At 47.5% G+C, this 21,626-nt stretch overlaps 1 protein-coding gene across 1 annotated transcript in view; it reads right to left on the bottom strand.

The window, feature by feature from the left end:
* Positions 1-21,626, bottom strand: part of STX18 (syntaxin 18) — a 114,051-nt gene that overhangs the window by 39,876 nt on the left and 52,549 nt on the right. Inside the window, exon 2 of the mRNA XM_047718863.1 lies at positions 7,165-7,232. Coding sequence (XP_047574819.1) covers positions 7,165-7,232 — 68 coding nt within the window. The remainder of the gene's footprint in view (positions 1-7,164; positions 7,233-21,626) is intronic.

Here is a 21,626-nt window from a genome sequence, read left to right as displayed (position 1 = left end):
GTCCCATCAGGCTGGAGCCCAGGCCAGGTGGAGCAATGAGTGCCTGGTGGGCCTCCAGCACTAGTCGAGTTTCATTCTGTAGCCATTGGAAGGGCTGGGCCTGATGAAGATGAATACGGCAATATCTCGTTAGATGGAGGAGAGCGGGAAAGATCGGGTAATAGGTTACCAAACAAGGCAGAGAAGCCTGCCTTACTCATCTCTGTCTCCTTAGCGCTGTGTAAGAGGGAGGTGCTAGTGCATTTCTGTTGGACTGAAATTTAAGAAAGGAGCAATGGCAGAGCGTGGGTGGTGGCAAGGACGGGAAAGAGGAGATGGATCTGAGAGGTAAAACTGTCAGGAACAACCCAGCATCATCAGATCCTGGGATCTGGGGCCTGGATGAGCAGCAGACATGGATAGAAACAAGGAACACAGAAGGAAGAGAAAAAGAGCTGGAAATATGAAAGAAAGAAACCACGAACAATGCTCGTCCTTACAAGGCAGTGTAGAAGCACAGAAGTAACGCTCTGGAGACCAAATGTTCCATGACCGACACGGTTTTGAAAAAAGAAACCAGGGCAAATGAACTTTTAGAACCGTTTGGTGATAAAATCTGGGATACTAAAGGAGATTTTAAGTAACAAAGGATGGCTTTCTGAAGTTCTAGGATCTAGGATCTAGGATCTAGGAGAAAGGGGTGTCACTGTGAGACACAGTGCCACGGCCACAGACCGAGGCAGGCCAGAGACCTAACAAACTGAACCACAGGAAGACAGAGGTGCCCTCTGAAACCCCAGGAACAGACTGCTGTCACGGGATGGGCACTCAAGAAATGCTTTCTTGCGTGGATCTTGCTGAATTGATCTGACCATTTTAATCCTAATCTCCAGAGGGCCACTTGGCAAAGTCTGGCTCCAGGAAGGAGAGGAGGAGGCTGGAAGTGGGAAGCCATGCTGGGGGGAATTGTTGGAGTCAGAGCCTGAGACGAAGGGGAGGGGTGGCAGCTGGTGGACCAACAGCTAATCCCTCACTGTTTGGCTGAGCTTAGGAACAAGTAGGAATCGGAGAGACAGAGATCAAAACATTGGCTTTACCATAATGACTCAACTCAGGTGGTCCCCAAATGGGGCTTGGCAAGTGTGCTGCATGTCTCCGCTGCATGTGCCTTCCCATGCTTCCGGCCCACTGTTCTTCTCTTTCCCGTGCACTCTTCCAACTGCCAGGGTGAGGGGTAACTGCTTCCTGCTTTCTGAGCTCACCCCCAGGCTCTCTCCCATCTTCCTCTGGGCCCGCAGACACTGCCTTCTCTCTGCCTCACATGAGCGCAAGCCCATCTCCAGCTCTGCCCCTCCACCTGGCACCAGCTCGGCCCCCACAGTGCTCCATGTCTCCCCTGCGCCACCGACCTTTGAAGAAGCAGTGTATGCAGTGTCCAGACAGTGTGGGTGTGCAGTGAGCACTATGTGCATTGGTCACTCAGGGCACTCTTCCCCTGTCTACTCGATCTTTCCCAGCAAACACAGCGTTTTATCTCCCAACTCGACCCAAACCAAACCAAACACCTCAACTCCATGTCTCCTACCAGCTACTGCTAATCTCTTCCTTTATCTGGGTAAAACTTCTCTAACAGGTTTGCACCCCGGTCTCCATTTTCCTGACCACTGTTTCCTGATCCCAATCCAAACAGGCTTTATTCTCCTTACTCCACTGCTGTCCTCGTTCCTGGGGGCCCCGACTCCACTGCTGTCCTCACTCCCAGGGGCCCCCAGGGCCCCCATGCCAGATCAGCCCTTACCCAGTCACTTGACACACAGAGGATGGAGCCAATGGCATCCCCTCCCTGACCTGTGTTCTTCCTGTGCCCTTCATGACTCCACTCTCCTGATTTGGTCCAGCCGCACCTGCTGCTCATTTTCAGGCTTTTTACGGACACCTCCTAGCCCCCCGAAGACTTATAGATGGACAGTTCATGGTTCAATCTCTTCAGGGTCAACACTGCTCCCTGGGTGAGTCAGTCTGGTCTTGTGGCTTTAGCAGCACAAATACCAGTTTTATGCTTACAAGTCTCAAACTTGTAACTCAGTCTGAACCTCTCCTACTAGAACTTGAGACCCAAATCTTACTGCTTGATCAACACCTCCACCTGGTTGTCGAATTCACCTTGTGAATATGCCCTCCACTGAGCCCCGGCCTGCTCTCCTCAAACTTCTGTTCCTTCCACCTGCTCAGGACCCACACCTCAAGTCCTCCTGACCCCTCTGTTTCTCTCCCAACTCCTGCCTAACCCATCAGCAAATCTCTTTGGCCCTACCTTCAGAATATTTCCAGAATCTGACCTCATGCTATTACACTCATGGCTATGTCTCTGGTTCATGGCATTGACGCCCCTCACCTGGACTTAACCGTGGTCTCCTAGCATGTCTGCTGCTCCAGGACGGTCCTATGTCCTAACATACCAGCCATACTGCTCCTGTTACAAAGTAAGTTGCGTCCTATCTCTCCTCCATATAAGACCTTCCAGTGGCTTCCTAGCCACTGATAAAAACCAAGGTTCTTGCAAACACAACAAGATCCTTAAGACAACCCACAAGATGTGGTTCCTGCCATCTCTCTGAGCTCACCTTTATCAACCCCAACCCTCCTGCCCTCATCACACCAGACCCCTCACTGCTCCTGTGATGTCCCAAACATGCTCCTACATCAGGATCTTTATACTTGCCGGCTGTCTTCTTCTGGAATGTTCTTTCCCCAGATATCTATATAAAACTGATCCCTTACTTCTTTTAGGTATTTACTGAATATCCCCCTCTTAATGAGGCCTTTCCTAACCTACCTCTTCATAAGACTGATTCCAGACATATGCGAGCCACTTCCCCTGCCCCCTCCTCCTGAAAGCACTTACTGAGCTCTAACACTCTACACAGTTTACTCTTCTTTCTTGTCAAATATAAGTTCCACGAAGGCAAGGACTTTAGTCTGTTCATTGCCATATCTACCTCATCAAGAGCAAGGCACAGGATCTGGCAGGCTGATAAATCAGTACATCACAATCAAACGCTTTCTGAATGGCCTGACTCAGCAGGCCAGGCCTGATATCCGGCTGCAACTGTGCTCCTTATAAGGCCCCTCCCCAGCTGATTTTATCCCACCCCCCCAAACCCTACAGACCCCCTTGCAGAGCTCTTCCAGAGCCTTCCCTGGAAAAGCCATTGCCTCCATCTTGATGACAGGCCCCTCCCGAAAGAAAAGGGAGGAGTGAGCTCGGGGTTCTCAGTCCCAGCCACAAGTTAAGTCTCCTGTGGATATGGCACCTTCCTAGCCCCCAACCCCAGCTCTTCATTTTCTGGGGGAGAGCTGGAATGACAGAAGCCAGCCCCTGGGTTCTTGGAAAATAGATGGCCCTACCCTCAGTGGGTAGTCAGGACCCACAGACCCACAATTCTCGGATTGTGGAAGAACGAGAGGTGACTGTTTCCCTATCCCAATACTCCCCAGCATCGCATCTGCTTACCTAGTTTGGCTTCACATGGTAATGCCAGGTAATGCTAACAGAACATGCCCTACATAAGGCCTGTGCTCTGTCCCTCCTCCCCAACCCCCTAGGCAGAGCAGAGGAGAGAGAGCAGGAAGGAGGGGGAGGCCTCCAGTCTTGTGCTCCTTCCTACTAGAAATGGTCTCATCAGAATGGAGGCAAGAGGGGTCAGGGACAAGTAAACAAGAAAGGTACTCACTTCCAAGTGAACACATGCCCCATGGGTGGAAGGGACCTATAAATGACTAATTCCAAGAACATTAGATTAACATCCTTCTACTCTATATTTTGATTTAATGGAAACTCAGCCCAGTGAAACTGAAAAGGTCTAAAGGTTAATTTGACAAAACCAATCACTCAATTAAAAGGTGATGTTCCTTTAGGAACATTATACATTAGCCTTTAAAGCTGGAAATTGACAGTATGGTTATTCTATTAGCAAAAACAGAAACCAAAGAAGTTTTCCCCCCAAGTGGTATTGTTTTGTTGCCAAGGCATTGCAGAAAAGGTACATCCACCAAAAGTGGAGACATTATTTTTAATTAAAATCATTCAAGATATCCACAAGAGCGAGGAGGAGGCGGCGGCGGTGGCGGCGGCGATGCCGCTGCTCCCCCAAAATCATTCAAGATATCCAGCCAGAGGCTACCTCCGTTGCATGCTGTTCTGCTCTAGTAAAATGTCATTATTAAAAAAAATTAAATGGGTCAATAAAGTCTGAGCTCTACATTATGGAAAAAATTACAGCTTCCTAATTATGTCAAACTAACATAGCTTTATGGGTCTGAAGGCAATTTTTCTTTCAATTCCATGTTCGTACTCCGTCCAAAATGTTCCCGGCCAAGGCCAGCACACAGCACTGGGAGGCAGGAGCAGTAAAGAAGTAGGCTGCAGACCACTACCGTCCGGAGGAGAACATGATGGGAGCCAAGAAGAGCAGCCCTTTTCCATCAGAGAATGCAGGTCGCTGAGGGGAAGCCTGCTCCCTAGTCCTCATGTTTCTGTGTGAATCCGCTCCCCTGGTGTGACCCCCAACTGCCTTCCTTAGCCTCCTGGCAGGGGAGAAGGGGACTTGTTTCTCTGATCGGTAAGCTGGCAGAAGGAACCAGGCACGGACAGGGCCACACGCATGCACCTAGCCACAGCTCCTTGCTCTCTCTCCTCTTTGGGATCTGCCTGCTTATAGACGGCAGAAGCTCTGCTGTCGTCCTCTCTCTCCTGTGCCAGAAAGGGGCCTGCCCCCAGGGACTGCGACTGTTCAGTGGCAGCAATGGCTCAGTGAGTCTAATTCTGGAGCCTTCAATAAGTCCGCCCACTCCCAGACCTAAGCTCTGCCTGCCACCCTGTATTTTACCAGTGATCAAGCTGATCACTCGTCACCTCCATCATGTTGACCTGACCCTGTATCTCACCCACCCACCTTCCTCCCTCCCTCCCACCAATCTCCGGCAGAAAGGAGAGGTGTGTTCTTTTCTAACCGCCCACCCCTCTAACTTCATCCTAGGTCACATGGGGTTCCAGTCCGGTTACCCTTCACCAAGGGACTTCTGTGTGTCAGGAGCTCGCACAGAGCACGTCTAATCCTCAGAAGAGCGTCATCCACATGGAAAAAAGAGAACAAGCACGAGACGGGAGGTGAGCTCTCGGCACTTGCATGACCTGGCAGGAATGGGGCTGAACTTAGGTGTGACTGACGCCCCCCCCCCCCCCCGCCCTGGGCCCCTGCTCTGTCAAAGGGACCATAATAGCGGCAGGAGTGGATGCAGAATGCATGAGCTGGCAATGAACAGCTGCCACTGGGAAAAGCAGTAAAAGACTGAGTTTCTATAATGAGGTAATGGATTTGTCAAGACCAAGAAAGCCTCGGGAGCTAGAGTTCTATCTGACGCTCAAGACACATGACCAATAAGTGGCAGAGCAGGACCAGCCCTGGAGATCCCGGGCGTCAGTCTGAGCGTCTGCTGCCAGTAGCTGGGAGAGAGAAAACCCTGGGCCAGCGGCCGGCTGTCACGAGTGACATCGGGGAGAGGACTTGGAGTGATCTGTGAATCAGGACACACAGTGTGTGGGAGCTGAGGAGAAATAAATGCCTTAGTATCGCCATTGCAACCACAAGTTTAAAACTACTACTGTTCTGTAACAGCAGCCTTATACGATAATCTTATAAATGCGTGGAAATGCACTGCATTTCAATGATACTGTCTTATGTGAATCTCTCAGCGAGCCAGTGAGGAGGGGTCATCAAACCCTCTGTTTAGAGCAGGACTCCACAATCTTTTTTTGAAAAGGGCCTGAGAGTAAATACCTTCGACTTTCAGGCCACGTAGTCTGTCACAGTCATTTAATTCTGCTGCTGTAGTGCAAAAGCAGCCAAAGGTAACACGTAAATGAATGGGTTTGGTGGTGTTCCAGTAAACTTTATTTAGGGACACTCAGATGTGCATTTCATTTGATTTTCATATGGGGTGATCTCTTGTTCTTTTCCCCCAGCTGTTCAAATGCTATTCTCAGCTCACGGGCTGTACGAAACAGGCGGCAGGATGGACTTGGCCTCCAGGAGGTGGTTGGTTAACCCCTGGTTTAGAGACGATGTTGGGTTTTACAGAGTGACTCTCTCAGGTTCACAAGGCCAATAAGAGAGTGGGGTGGCCTGAAGGACACCAACATTTAAAACATTCGCCTTGTTGGATGCCTATTCAAGGCAAAGGGAAGTGAACAGTGGCTTTCCATGAAAGGCCTCTACAAACACTTACATAAGATAAACAGTCAGGCACTCCAGAAAGGAGCTGGACCAAGAGGTTTAGGCCAGTTTTGTTAAGCTTTCCAAAATGACTAGAGCTTCCATTTTTATGGACTATAAACTTGATATCCATGTACACCTCTGGAAATAAAGTTTACACTGCCATCTAGTGTTGAGCTAGTATTTTAACTGAGAACTTAAATAAGGTCTTCTTGGTACGAGGCACTAAGAGTGATTTACTACGTTCCAAAATTATACAATGAAATACACTTAGAAGCATGAAGCTGCCATTGATGACATTGCACATGTCCCACCCAACCTTCCCATTAATTCACACAGGACACTTGGACTGCAGTCCCACGGTAGGCCACACCATCACCAGGTGCCAGTGGAGCTCAGGCAAGCACGGGACAAGGCGTATGCCCTATAATGCTCCTGCATCTGCTGAAAGCTGGGGTCTATTCCAGAACCCACTTTGGAAGTCTTGATCAAAATGCTTTCCTCTTTTGAAAAAGCAACCTAACCAAACCCTCCCTAGATGCAAGGGTTCTTGTCACACATGTTTACATGGCTTGCATCGCTCTGTTGTTTGCTAGATAAGCATGTACTGAGAAACTGTCTCATTCATGTCTATGTGTTTCACAATGTCTATGGTACCTAAAGAGAGACAAACGTGGGAGCATCAGCACAGAAGGTCACACTGTCGTGACCCCAAGGGCATGCGGGCTAGCAGAGGCTTCCCTGGATACAGGAGCTCCCACCTGCTTGCAGAGGCTACCACCAAACTGATCCTCCTCAAGTCAACTCTGAGTTAGTAAGTACAAAGTAAGGACAGAAGCTCAAAGGGAATACAGGTATGGGAAAGAATTCAGTCACCAAAGCCACGGCAAAAAAAAAAATACGCACTTACCTATAAGCATTAATATAATCTTTCCTGTGTTCCAGAAGAAAATCTCTCAGTTTGCCAATGTGTGAAATCTAGAATCAAAAGAACATGAAGAGTTTATATGGAGAGATATGTCACACTTGTCTGCAATAAATTTTAAATTAATAGATGATGGAATAGAGGTTGTAGACAAATTCTGAAGCTACAAACTGAACACTTCGGTTTTGGATTCTCACATGTAGTTGAGCCTTAAACAATGCAGGGGTGAGGGGTGGCGATACCCTCCCAGTCGAAAATCCTTATATAACTTTTGACTCCCCCAAAACTTAACTATTAGTAGCCTGTTGACCAGGAGCCTTACCAATAACATAAACAGTTGGTTAACACATATTTTGTATGTTGTATCTATTATAAACTGTATCCTCACCAGAAAGCAAGCTAGAGAAAAAAATGTTACTAAGAAAATCATAAGGAAGAGAAAATCCATTTAGAGGATTGTACTATATCCATCAAAGTAAAATCCACATAGAAGTGGGCCTACACAATTCAAACCCGTGTTGTTCAAGGATCACCTGTCATCACTAACTTGTTGGTTAACTTGCCCAAAGTCACCCACATTCCTGGGCCTTAGTCTCCCATTGACAGTTCCTTCCTCCTCTAAGTGTTGTGATATGATCTAAGATGTTAGAAGAGCTAATCTCAAAGGAGCTTTGAGGTTAAATGAAGTAATGCATGTCTAGTAACTACACAGCATGTGCTCAATAAAGGCCAATTCCTTTCCTGATATGTCTTATATCTAAAATTTTATAAACAAATACTCCTTCTTCCGAGTGTCCTGGAGATGGATGCTAAGGCTGGAGATAGCAAGTTTATAGACAGGGCCCCACAGAGCAGCAGAGTTAAAAGCTTCAGGGGCAACGACGGCTCCTGACACAGCAAACCTCCATCTTCCTGACAGCCTACTTCCCCAGCTGAACAAAAAGGACACAAAGGTACAAAGGACTCTATTTGTGATGGCTGGCATCTAGTATCATAAAACCCTACTCTAAAGCACCTGCCACATGTCAGTATGTGGAGTTAGGGATTAAAAAATAAGTAAAATAAAATTAAAAAGGTAGGAAGAAACCTACAACCATGGCTGATGAAGACCAAAGCGTTTCCAGAAGGAAAGAATGATTAACTAATTCGGTGGCCTGCTCTGTCCTTTGACCACTGCTTACTCTAGCTTCCTCCTAATGCCCTTTGTACTCATTCCAAATGTACATAACCCCAGCCTTGAAGGGTCCGTTGAACTTTCATCTTTTCCATGAAAGTTTTCTGTCAAGGGCAACTCAGGCTAATTTTCGCTTTGCTCTCAACTTAAAAGCACTTCTGCATACCACCCACGTGGCCTGAAGTTACGCACGGCCCCATCCTCTGGCTTCCCCGTCAGTGGGATTATGAACCAAGCAAGCAGGGCTGGGCTGTTTCCCCGCAGTTCCAAGCACAACACGCAGCACGGAGGGCGGTCCTTAAGTCTCTGTGGAACGAGTATGTATCTAAATACAAAGATAGTATTTATCACAAAGGAAACATTCAGCATTAGGCTGCAGATACGTCAATAGGGGTTCAGTTAAATTTCCCACAAAGTCGAGATAAATAATAAATATGGTTCAGAAAATTACCTCCAGGCATTTGAAGGGCAGGACTCAAACTAAAAATGAAGTGTGGCCCTAACATTCACTTATTACCCAGTTAACAAACAAGGGCTGAGAGTCGGCCTGACACCCCTGACCCCATGAGGTCCGTCCTCTCCCCCACAGCCCTGCTGTGGGCATGCACAGCACTGCTAATGGTAACCAGTTTGGGAGAGTGAACCTCACAGAGGCCGAGTAATTCATCGAAGGTGACACATACAGCACGCGGCCGGACTTAAAGGGAAACTCAGGACGGTCTGAGTTCAAGTTCAGTGTGTTTTCCTACACAACACAGCTGCCTTCCTTACACCCTTACTCCGATCTACCCCTTAAATGCACTATAAAATCTGACCTTTAAGACTGTGGGGAAAATATTTAAGAGAATTACAAACAAGCTGTTCACTGCCCCACATGTATGATTTGAAGGTTACTCTGCCGTTTTAAACTTTCAATGGTTTATATCCCCTTCCCCAGTCCGTACCTACAAGGGGCCAGGTAAACAGCACACATGAGTAAAGCAAGGGAAGTGGATGGCTGTTGTACAGTTGGCAGTGGTAAATTCTAGATTGAAAATACGCCAAAGCCAAAGGAGGCAGCTTTGTGGCTGATAAAGTTTTCTGCAAAATGTTTTAACAAGTCCAAAGGAATCTACCACACAGGCTAGATCTGTGGCCCACCCCCTCACTGCCCAGCACTCCCACCTTCAGCTAGCTGCACTCTACCAGGAAGCAACGGTGCACGGGCATGAGCACCAGCAGCAAGAAGGCCCCACAGGCATCTCAAAAAACATAAACTAGGAGTTTCACTTAAAGTATAACAAATGTGATCCCAAATTCGTACGTTCTGTAATGGCAAATTTCTATAAAATAAATTTATTAAACTGAAGCATGCTCCATATAAAATGAAATTCTTGGTAAATTAAGAGGTAGTACGTAATTACGACTTAACAATATCACCAGTATGATTCAATACTTAACAGGAGTAAAATGAACAAAATAATATTTCAAATGCATAGGTAGAAAGAAATAAATGAGCATTAAGATTTCTGTAGGTGGGGCGCCTGAGTGGCTCAGTGGGTTAAAGCCTCTTCCTTCAGCTCAGGTCGTGATCCCAGCATCCTGGGATCAAGCCCCACATTGGGCTCTCTGCTCAGCAGGGAGCCTGCTTCCTCCTCTCTCTCTGCCTGCCTCTCTGCCTGCTTGTGATCTCTGTCATCAAATAAATTAAAAAAAAAAAAAAGATTTCTGTAGGTATCTGACAGCCTTGAAATTCTATTAGATTCCTAAAATAAATACACACATACACAAAAATCACAACAATCAGTAAGAAAAAAATATGTCAATAGGTCCTTGATGTGTCTAAATAGACACTCTTAAGTCCCGAACAGCATTATGTGATAAGGCTATCTGCATCATGAATGATTTGACAGTTTAATCACACGAGCATGACCATCATCTTTGTAAAGATTCTTGGCCAAGCTCTGATCTGTTTACTGTTGTGCTTAGTCCTATTTTTGAAAATAAACTGCCAATGATAGTATACTTCATATGATTCTGAACAGCCCCTTAGGTTTTCAAATTTTTAGAGGTCGAGTACTTGTATGCTTTCAATTCTGAATGCCTCTACACACACTGCCAGTTTTAAAAGAACCACCTATAGGTGTGTATCCAAAGAGAATGTCTCTTACTTGTAAAAGTTTGAAAAGCCATTCCAGTGTCAAGTCGGACATGAAAATCAGAGTAAAATGAAAGTGTTATTGCTCTATAAAGATCTAAAACTAGTACCAATTTCTTAATCTTGGTGTCACTGAATGACATGGGGAGGAGGGCAGGGAGAGGGTCCTGGGAGGAAACAAGAGGTCACTGGAAAAGTCTGTGGCACCAGTGGGTGACAAAATGCAGGGGCTAAAAACAGGGAGTGTTCTATCACAGCCTCGGGCAGATAAGAGACACACCATCTTCATAGCCCTGTGCTTTTGTGACTGCTCTTCCTCTGCCTGGAACAGCTTTCTTTAGTCCAACTCCATGCCACCAGAAGAATCCCTATTCATCCTGCAGGCTTCCACTTAAATGTCACCTCCTCCAGGAAGTCTTAACACCTTCCTTAGTATTTTATAGATACCCATCAGCACTTCCCATAGATCATTAGAAGTATTTATCTGTGACCATTAGACTTCAACTGAGTTCCCTGAGGTCAGGATCTATGCCCTATTCATCTCCAGGAGTGAAAAACATTGGATGAGGAAAAGAGGGGGAAAAGAAGTTGGTGTGGGTTGAAAATCCGACAGAAAGGACTTCAAGATCTGGTAACTCCTGACATAGCAGTTGGATCAAAAAGGTATCAGAGGTATCACAAGACTGCACCTAAACAACTGTGAACCAAGTAAGAAAGATGAACATGCCGGCTACCTGTGAGAGTAATTCTCCCAGAAAGTCAGTGGCACGTGTTTTCAGAAGGTAAGATCTACTGAAGACATGTAACCTAACACACTCCATGAGAGAGGATCTGCTCTCACAAGGCTGATCGCCTCCCATGTGACTGACAGTAGGCCCACCACGGGAGAGTTTTCATGACCATAGCCGTGGTTTGACTACACTGCCATATCATCTGACACGTGTCCTTTATTTCTAACACAAACTGTCGTCTAAAATAAGAATGGAACTGTAGCTAAAAGAGAGAAAAGGAAGAGAGGAATGCAAGATGTATTTAATATCTGCACTGTACCAGTCACTTTATGATTTGGAGAAAGGAATGAGCAAGCTCGGCTCCGTCTCGCCCTCTCCTCTGTGCACAGCAGCCAGCCAGCAGAGAGGGCATATTCTGACCCAAGCTCTCCCCATATTTGGCTACAAATCTAAAGCCGGGTTCCCCATGTGGCTTTTTCATGTTCTGACGCCTGTATTTCTCTTTCAGGTGGGTCCAAAATTGGGCTGAGAAGAAGAAAGGGGTGCTTTTACAAGCTCCCCTAAACTCTTAACCTTTGCCAACTGAAGTTTTGAGCAAGTTGCTTAATCTCCCTGGGCTTCACTACAAAGAGAGGGAGTAAACATTATTTTTAAAAACAGTAGTACAGTGAGCTACCTGCCAGCTTTTACTGAGTGCATACTATGCGGCAGGCCCCAGTGTGAATGCTCTGCACCCATGATCTCATGGACTCCTCATGACCCTGCAGCGTAGGTTCTATTATAATCCCAGTTCACAGATGAGAAGACATGGAGGTATAATTCCGCGAAAATGGTTCCGAAGAAATGGGAGACTATGACTCCCACACCAGGAACCTGTATGTTTCTAGTCTCTGCGGGTCTGCCCACGAAGATGGCTCTGCTGTCCCAGCTGAGTAAGGCAGGCCTGCGAGAGTTGCTTTTACTGCAAGTGTAGATGGATCGTTCTGAGATAAAACATGCCCAACACTGAACAGAGCTGTTTGGATTAAAGGCACGGGCTCTCGCTATGGGAGAGCACCAAGATAACAGGCACACTCCAGGATCAGCCAGGATCTGGCTTTTTTGGGAAGCTGATACTTCACCCAACAAGTGATTCGAACTGCATTCTAGAACTACAGGTGTCCGTCTGACTCTGGTATTCCTTTTGTTTTCTGAACGTCAACTGAGCTCACTTTTAAGTAGCTACATAAATTTAAAGACTCTTTCCCCAAATCAAGACACTGAGATTCTCCATAACCCATTTATCATAAAAGCAATGTAGTTTCTAAATCAGATGCATTTGACAGGGGAAAAAAAAAAGATTCTCACATCACCTGTCCTTACACAAAAAGGTTTTACTAGGAGGGACCAAACAAAACCAAAAACTTCCCAACCTGCACACTTGTGAGATTGTGCGAGGTACCCTGGGTGAGTCTGAGCTGCCGACACAGTGGGTTTGCCCACAAGCTGTTGTTGGGGGGTGGGGATGGGAACCAGGCTTATCTGAAACACACACTGCATGAACCATTTACAGAAAAGATGTGAAATGGCACCTAAAGTTGTACACACACAGAAAGGAACCTAAAAGATCGCCCATCAAAATAACTGATGCTTGTCTGGATGGTGAGACTCGGACATTTTGCTTTTTTAATATCTTTTTGTACTTTAACATTTTTCTACAATTAGTATGTATAGTCTTTGTAATCAGACAAAAAGTGTTTTTAAATGAAAAGGCTAATCTTCCCACATACTTCCTGACTAAAAGCGTACACTGACTCCCCATTAGCGACAAATCAGACCTAGCCTAAGCCTGAGGCCTGGGGGTCCCTCTCTCTGTGGACATCTCCAGGGCTGAAGCGCCCTCCCCCCCATTCCAGTCTTCTGCCTCAACTCCTCTGCTCAAGGGAGACACCTCTTAGAAGTCTTCTCTGCCACTTCCAGGCCAGGTTAAGGCCCCCTCCTGCAAGCCAACCCCTTTCAGAGACGCTGATTAGCATCTCGTGGAATGTTTTTGTGTCCATCTGATAAAAGCCGCTCAGGCACACACCGGCCCAAAGCCCTTCCTCAATGAGTCAGTGTTCTGAACCACATGGATTCTCTACCCCTTTCACAACCTGAGAGCGGGGGGGAAAAACCGCACAGTCCAGCGGCTCATACTGGACGTTATCCACTAGATGGCGACACGAGGATTGCAGCTGGGGCAACAGCAGGAACTCGAGAACACATCACCCTTTTCTCCCAAGGGTTTTTACGATTTCTCGGGTTCTTTGTTGTTTGATCTAGAATCAAAGGATTATTAAAGGTTAATTATTCTGCACAGGCCAAAGCTGAAATGACATTGTTTGAAAACTTACACGTGCACTTGGAGGAGTCCAAGACAACTAGAAAACCCTGCACTCGAGGCAGGGAGGACACAAAGGGAGTCACAGGCGCATGGCTGCCATCTGCCGTCCCAGGCGGCAGGCCTAGCTCTGTTTACGTGTGTCCCCCATGGACCAGTCCTGCTAGCTGCTCCTGGCCGGGAGCTTTGTAAATTACCCAAAGCAAGATAAACTGTAAAACAAAAACCCTGGTACAAAATGGTGGGATTCTTCTCAAAGGATGACTGCCTTTTAACTGTGGGGCGAGTTCAAAGCGGTCACAAGTGTCCTTTGCTAGTCACAGCAGTGGTTTGACTTGCAAGCCACCCCCCCCCCACCCCCACGATAGGAATTCTGTCTGCTGGCACTCACAGCCCTTCCAACAAAGCCCTGATTGATTATGAAACACTAAGTACCGATTTGCATAATTTGCCTCTGCAAGAAACAACCATTGTTCAAGATTAAAGAGACTCCAGTAGGTCCCTCTGGCATATTGTAAAAAGTTCCCTGTAACACAAAATCATTATTTTTTTTCATTCAATCAGTGGACACAGCTTGCTGTTCAGTTTAGTATGCAGCCAAAGGCACAGCCAGAACCACCACTGCCATATAAATGTTTGCCAACTACTGATAAGCTAAAATGATTTTTCACAAGGATTGTGTTCCTGAGTTTCATTGGGAGGCCCACTAACTAAATTCTGAACCCACTCCCTTCAGTCCTAACTGAAAATACATCAATACCAATTACAGCTGCAAGTTCAGAACCAAGGCGCCTGTGGAGCACGGCAACCCTGCAGCCGTCACGGCGGGGGCTGTCTGCACCCGCTCCCCAAGCGAGAGAAGCTCCCTACTGAGTAGTCACCCACAAAAGAGCCTGGCAAGGCCACAGACACCCACTGGCGCTCTGGGTCTCAGCAGCCGGTCTGTTAAGGGACCGCCTACATGAACCCATTCCTTTCTTTCAGCAGCTGTTTAGGAAGCAAGAGCACACAGGCAGGGCCCCTCCCGGCGGCCCCCTTCTAGATTTCTACTGCAGGATGCCGCCACCATTCAATGACCAGGGGGCACTGGAGGGGCCACAGTCATGTAGGCAGTTCTGGCCACTCCCTGCCTGCCTTCACAAACTCCTAATGGCCTCTCCCCAACCTCCCCTCCTGAAGCTCCATCCTCCCTCTGCTTCCTGAACCCCACTCTCGCCAGGTTCTCCTCTTGAACTTCTGGCAAACTTTCTTTACCTTCATTCACCGCCGCCTCTGCCTTTACTAACCTATGAGACGTACTTAGGTTCAGCATGCTCACACAGCTGTGTGCGCAGAGACTCCCTCCCTCTCATCCACAGCTTTATCACCCTCCACAGAACACATCCACCTGCCTCTGCCCCGCTCCCGTGTTCCGGGCGGGTGCATCCCACCTCCACCATGAGTCTGGCTGGTGCCTCCAGAGCAGCGTGTCCCCAGGCACCAAAAATCCAACCATGGACACTCCTCCCTCCTGGCTTACTCAGTCCTTCCTGTTCCTGGTCCCCACCCTCCAAGAGAAAGAGCTTCTCTCGTGATGCCTCAAACTAGAAAGGTCATTTCAGACTCTTCCGTGATGCCTCAAGCTAGAAAGGTCATTTCAGACTCTTCCCTCTTTTCAACCCCACAAACTAAACTGGTCAGCCAGGCCTGTCCATTGGAACTGAACCACCGTCCAAGCTCCGGCCCTTCCTGCACCCATCCCACGTTCCAGACCCACAGAGCCTTTCCCTCATGAAGGTTCGCTGCTTCTGCATGTTGGCCCCCACTGTTCTCTCCACCCGCAACGTCTTCTTTCTCATCAGCCAATCTTCTACTCAAACGTGCTGGGCCCGAGGAGGTATTAACGCACGGCATTGTGGGTTCGCTCCCACTTTCTCCGCATGAAGCCTTCCTTGAGGCACTCTATGTCTGTTACTTAAATGTTATAAATATTAGTTTGATGTATATATGTTATGCACATTGTATATGTATATGAAAATATACATGCATAAATACATAAATGTTATTAGTTCAATATAGAAAATGCTCTATTCCATCAATTTGGAAACCTCATTAGAAAAAAGACACACTTGATCATGACCTACAGAAAATTGTAATCAGTAGCTGAATAACCTATTCTGGATTTCTCTTGAGAACCAGTACCAACCTTACTAGACAGCAGTTTTCAGAATTCAGCATGTGCTGAGAGAGAGAGACAGACACATGGAGACAGGGGGAACAATAAATGTAAGCACAAAAGAGGACAGAGACTGATGTTTCTATTTCCACCCTTCTATTCTGGCTTCAGTCTTGAGTAGCAGGCAGCTGGGATGGTTAAGCTAGGAGCCAAGGATGACGAACATTTGTTGGGATGAATTTGTTGGCCTAATATCTCGTATTAGCAACCTGAAAAAGTATTTCTTCTAACATTAAGCTTCTATCCCTTTGAGAAATTTAGAAACTAAAAAAATAAAATTTTAGATTCTTCGTGTTAATGAGGTCATCAAAGAGTGTAGGACGTAATCTTGAAACCAGAAAGAGCACTAGACAGCACGTACCGACACAGGAGCTTAGTGCAGCTTTCATTTTAAAACAGGTCAAGGTTTCTTCAACTTCAAGAAAAAGCAGAAGCCTACAACCTTCCCAGCCTTTTTGTCCTCATGCTTCTGACCTTAACTTTTCTCCCTACATCTCCTGGTCTTCGTGATCACACCTCAGTCTAATTAAGCATCCTACGCTTGCTCTCCTAGCACCCCAAACTGCATTCACTTGGCATTGCTAGCACATTTCCGTTTCCAAACTCTGTCTACTCCTGGTCTCTCTGGCCTTTCTCTGTGCCTCACACATGCTGTGTGACACAAAGGGTATAAAGCAAGAAAACCTCTTCCTTCCTGGATTCTCAAGACCAGAAAGGGCCTGGATAATGCTTACCTGCTTCGTCTGATGGTGAGGAGCCCACTGTCTCTTCCGGGTCACCTATTCCACTTGGAACCGTGCCAAGTTCTTTCCCACTCTGAGCTGGGTTCAGCTATTGTGTCCCCCGCCACCCCTCGGTTTTCTCTCTTCTCTGAACTAAACATTCTCAACCCCATCAAGCCTTCACTAATCTCCTCTAAATGTTGCAATTTATGGGTCTCAAAAATCAAATGCGGTTCCCAGAACTGACTCAATATTCTGTGTGTCAGCCGGAAGTGCAGAGGAAAGCAGAAACATCACCCTCTTGTTCTAGCTTCTGGGCATCTATTAAGGCTACCCAAGAGCATGCTCACTTTCGTGTCACTGAGTGAGGCTGACTTCATACCAACTATAATCATTTCTTCCATGACTGCTGCTGCTTATCTATGCCTTCCTTATAGTCCTATTTTCCCCCACTTCCTGTTATTTGCCACTCTCATCATTCTGCCATTAAAGACGTCTATGACTAAAAACAATTAAACAAATGGGGTGAAAATGGAGCTGAAAGAGAAGCAAGGAGTTCTACTCCCCTCCTTGTGCACCGGCAGCTCAACCAGCCACATGTGCCCCCACAGTACAAATCTTCAGTTCATTTAAAAACAATGTTTCCTCCACAAAAATATCACAGAGACTTTGATGACGGCCTTCTGAAAGCCCCTCTTCCCCGCAGCTCCCTGCCTAGCAACCCGACACAAATGAGGCTAGGAGCAGGTACGGCCCCTGCTTCGTGAGCTAGGGCTAGATAATCTCACTACTTTCTTTTCTGTGTGCCTGGAAACCTTTATTTCTTCCCTTGACAAATATGGCAGACCCGGAATGGGCCAAGCACAGTAAGATGGGAGGTAATAAAGAAGAAGAGAGGGAGGGAGGAGGGTGAGGAGAACAGGAAGTTTCAACCCAAGGGTCTTACATGGCTTCACACTGCTTTTCAGATCCCATCCAAGCCACATCTGGGCCAGAGACAGCGTGCAGAGCACGTGCAGTGACTGTATATACAGAGCATGTACAGATGCTGTGTGTGCAGACTGTGTGTGCAGACTGTGGGTACACAGACTGTGTACAACATACATGGAGAGACTGTGAGTGCAGAATGTGTGCAGAGACTGTGTGTGCAGAGACTGTGTGTGTGCAGACTGTGCACAGACTGTGTACAGCATACACGGAGAGACTGTGCATGCAGAGCGTGTGCAGAGACTGTCTGCTGAGCACGGAGACTGGGTGTAGAAACGGCGTGTAGCAATGGCACATGAAGAGGGTGTGTGTGCGGAGTGTGCACAGGGCTGCATTCCTCCCAGTCCCGGTTGCCCGAGCACGGCTGACACAGATGGGAGTCTGGATCCCAGCTCCACCACAGCTCTGTCACTGACCGAGTGATACGGCTTTGCGCCAACCGCTGAACTTCTTCAAATTGTAACTTCTGACCGTGTAAATGGGACACTGACCCAGAAGGTGACCACAAGCCATAGATGTGAGCAGCATCCATGCAGGCTCTGGCCCGGTGTCGGGACCATAGCACCCACAGCAAGGGGAAGGGCTGCCGCAGGGAGAAGACAGGGACCTCTCACAAAGCTGTGGCAGTGGGGAGTGTGGCGAGTCACAGCAGTACAAGCAGCCACAGAACTGGATGCAGCACAAACCCAGCGTGACAGAAGACGAGTGGCCATCACACCAGTAACCACAGCTGACTGAGCAGCGTACTCCACACCGGTCTTAACCTACTGAACCCACACACCAACCTCTGCGGTGGGTGCCAAGGTCACCCCCGGTGAGAGAAGGAAACCGAGGCCGGAAGGGAGGCTAGACACACAGCCTGTGGTTCCACAGCAGCTCGCTGACATCGCAGAAGGAATGCTCAGGGGTTCCCGCCCGGGGAGTCCACGGTGAACCTCCCCCTCGGTAATAGGTGGTCCTCGTGGGTTCCAAGGTCAGGAGCAGAGGTAGGCAAGGGCACAGAGCGACGAGCGAAGGGCAGTGGCACAGGCGACCTGAGCTGGGTTCTGCTCCACGATAGCAGGGCATCTGGAGAAGCCTTTCCAGAAAGCAGCTGAGGGATGACTCCCCTGGGTACGACCAGCTCCTGAAAGAGCTTAACTTGGCCTCACACTGCGTGTCCCGCTGTAATCTGACCACCTCCACAGAGGACTGCCCCTGATGTTGGCTTAACTTGGGTGCAGAAGGTGAAAAGCACACACCATCCCCACGACAGAAGAGACCACATTGGGTTCCAGCACACATTTTCACAATCCGCTCAAAACAGCTCATCTCCCCCAGACTTGGAATCCATGGCTGTTTCTTCAGCTGCGCATCAGAGGAAGCGGCTGGTTTGAGTTTAGGAGCCATGAAGAGTGAGCAGATGCTCCTTCTCAGATGCTAGGATCCCAGGCAGTAAGCAAGATATTCTTGCTAGTGGAGGCCCTAGGGAAACGAACCAGTGCACGGGCCGGCGAGTCCCAAGCCCCATCCCACCCTCTGCGCTCAGCGCCCACACAGGGGCAGACAGTAGGCGCCACTGACATCAGCATTTCCTTTCCACGGAATGCACAGATAACTTCCTGCTGGTCCCGTGTGTGAGGAATGCGCCTCCAGTGCCCAGCTTGCCTCTCCTGCAGCCCTACATGCTCCACCACGTCTTCTCCCCCGCCTTTCCTCCCTGCAGGTGCTCTGCTCCGAGAGGCCGCTCCCGAGTCACCACACGCGGTCTCTGGAACCACTGTGCACACCTGCACTCCACAGCCAGCCCATATCCGTTCTGTTCCTTTGGAAAACCCAGTGTGTTCGTGAGCAGGTATGCTGGACTCTTCTGATGCTCTCCTGGCCTCTCAGAACGAGCCTAAGGATTTAGGTCCTTGGGATCCTCATGGATTCAGGTTTTCTAACTCAGAACAACACAGCTATGGACAGAACCTTGGAGAGACTGGTCATAAGAAATTAGAAATATTTATAAAATTGTTCATAAGGCGTAGGTGAAAAAGTAGATGTACCTAATGTGTACACATTATAAATGTTGTTAGGTAAATGTTCAACAAAACGGTAACAGCAAACACTCAGTACTTACTATGACGCCAAGGAGAGCTACAAGGGCTTTGGCCAGATGACCCCACTTAATCCTCATTGGGACCCTCTGAGGCGGGGCCATCATTAGTCCCCCTTTCCAGATGGGAGAGGCCCACTAGTAAGTGTCAGAGCTGGACTCCTAATCTCTGGCTCTTCCCGTTCCCTTCAGAACTTTGACAAGAGGGCTAAGAGGAAAACAGACTCCATTTATATCTGAGTTCTTCAAATTGAAACCTCAACTCTATCTTTAAAATTATTTATGTATCTTACAAAACAAATAGTGTAAAATTCAAACTTGTGCTTCATTTTGGGGGGGGGGGTGTTATATTCTTAATTTCTTGAGTTGCCCTTCCAAAAGAATCATGAATATTTACAGTCCTTTACCTTTTTACCCGGCAAAGAGGCCTATGAGCCTCTGGCAAAAACTATGTGCCTGATCTCTTCCCTACAGAAAATAAATATTCCCACAGATACAAACAGTCTTTGTGCTCACCATTTTGAGCTGCAGAGGCTGTTGGCTCATAGGAACTCAGGTCAAGAGCTTCTGATGATAAAACATGATACAACAGGCTCAAACACGGGAGGGTCCAAACTTTCTGCAGACACATTGCACATAAGGAGCAGCTCAGCATGAGGAGAGAATGGCGGGCCGTCTGTCTGCAGAGTCTGTCAGAACGGTAACGCTAAGCAGTCATGCCAAGGGGTGGCTGGAGACGGCACGGGCCCTGGGGCCTGCAGGGGCCTGCAGGAGGGGGCAAGCAGGACAGCCACCCACACATCTGCCTTACAACAACAGGTACAAAAGGGGCGATGGAACTAACTGATCATTGTCACAGCATCATAAACATTTAGTGTTTATTACGTGTCAGGGCATGGCATTAAGCCCTTGCATTTAACAGACGGAAAACAGCTGAGGAAACTGAGGCACAGAGCCGTCAAGGAACCTGCCTCAGGACATACTTCTAGCAAGTTGAAAAGCCAAGGTCCATACTCCAAAAGTCACTCCAAAGCCTATGCGCTTAAATTCGTCAGTCTGCGCCTCCAAACTTGGGCTCTGCAACGTTAAGCCTCAAGCTGAAGAACCGTTCAGACCACAGAAGAGCGGCCGGGCACAGGCCGGTCTGGCCACAGGCCAGACTCTAAACTCCCCGCAACCAAGCTGCCAACCGGTCAGTTTCGTTTATCAGCGCCTCCCAAGGCCTGTGCTAAATGTCTTCGAAGTCTTTCCAGTCCCTGGCAGAAAACACTAAGCACATAAAACACATTTATACTCCACAGCAATGCATTCCACATCCCAGGAATATGGTCACTCCTTTTTGTGGTAAAAATTACAAGGCTTTGAAAAAGTGTGTGTCCAGTGTTCATTTTGGATTCCCAAAGCCTGGTGAGGTTCCTAGCTCCACAAATGTCAGCTGAATGGGTGACACATTTTATTAAGAATGTGTCATTCTAAAACAAACATTAAAGAACAGCTATACCTAGAACTAGTGTTTTTTTTTTAAATACAGAATTTTGTCACAGTTTTTGCAAAATTAGTATACACTAAAGGCACACTCCCCTGTGTAACAATCAGCCAACAACAATGCACAGTTGGTAACCAACGGCAACCCTTCCCACAAAAGGTGAACAGGTTAGCAAGGGTATAAAGTTTGTGGCCACAAACAGGTTCTACCCAAAGGCAGATTTTTATTACTTAGGTTAAACATATGCACTCAAAAACATGAAATGCTGCCCTATTGACATTTTAAAAAATGATCTTTTTATTTGAATTATAATACCAACTATAAGAAAAAAATATTTGTGAAGAGGACAAGGACCAGCACGTACATCTGCAGAAGTGAGAAAACAACAAATAAAAATGACGTATCACAGCCTGCTCCCACACTCATTCTCCTGGGATCCTAGCCCTGCATAGAAATTATGAGCAGGGAACAACATGAAACCCCTTATTTGCAAGCCCAGGGCAAGAGTTACATCAACATAGATTAGTTCTCCGAATCTTCCACGCATCCCAGCAAC

The sequence above is a fragment of the Lutra lutra genome, chromosome 2 (assembly GCF_902655055.1).
Source record: "Lutra lutra chromosome 2, mLutLut1.2, whole genome shotgun sequence".
In the NCBI taxonomy this organism is placed as follows: domain Eukaryota; kingdom Metazoa; phylum Chordata; class Mammalia; order Carnivora; family Mustelidae; genus Lutra; species Lutra lutra.
This window is presented reverse-complemented; position numbering and strand designations above follow the sequence as displayed.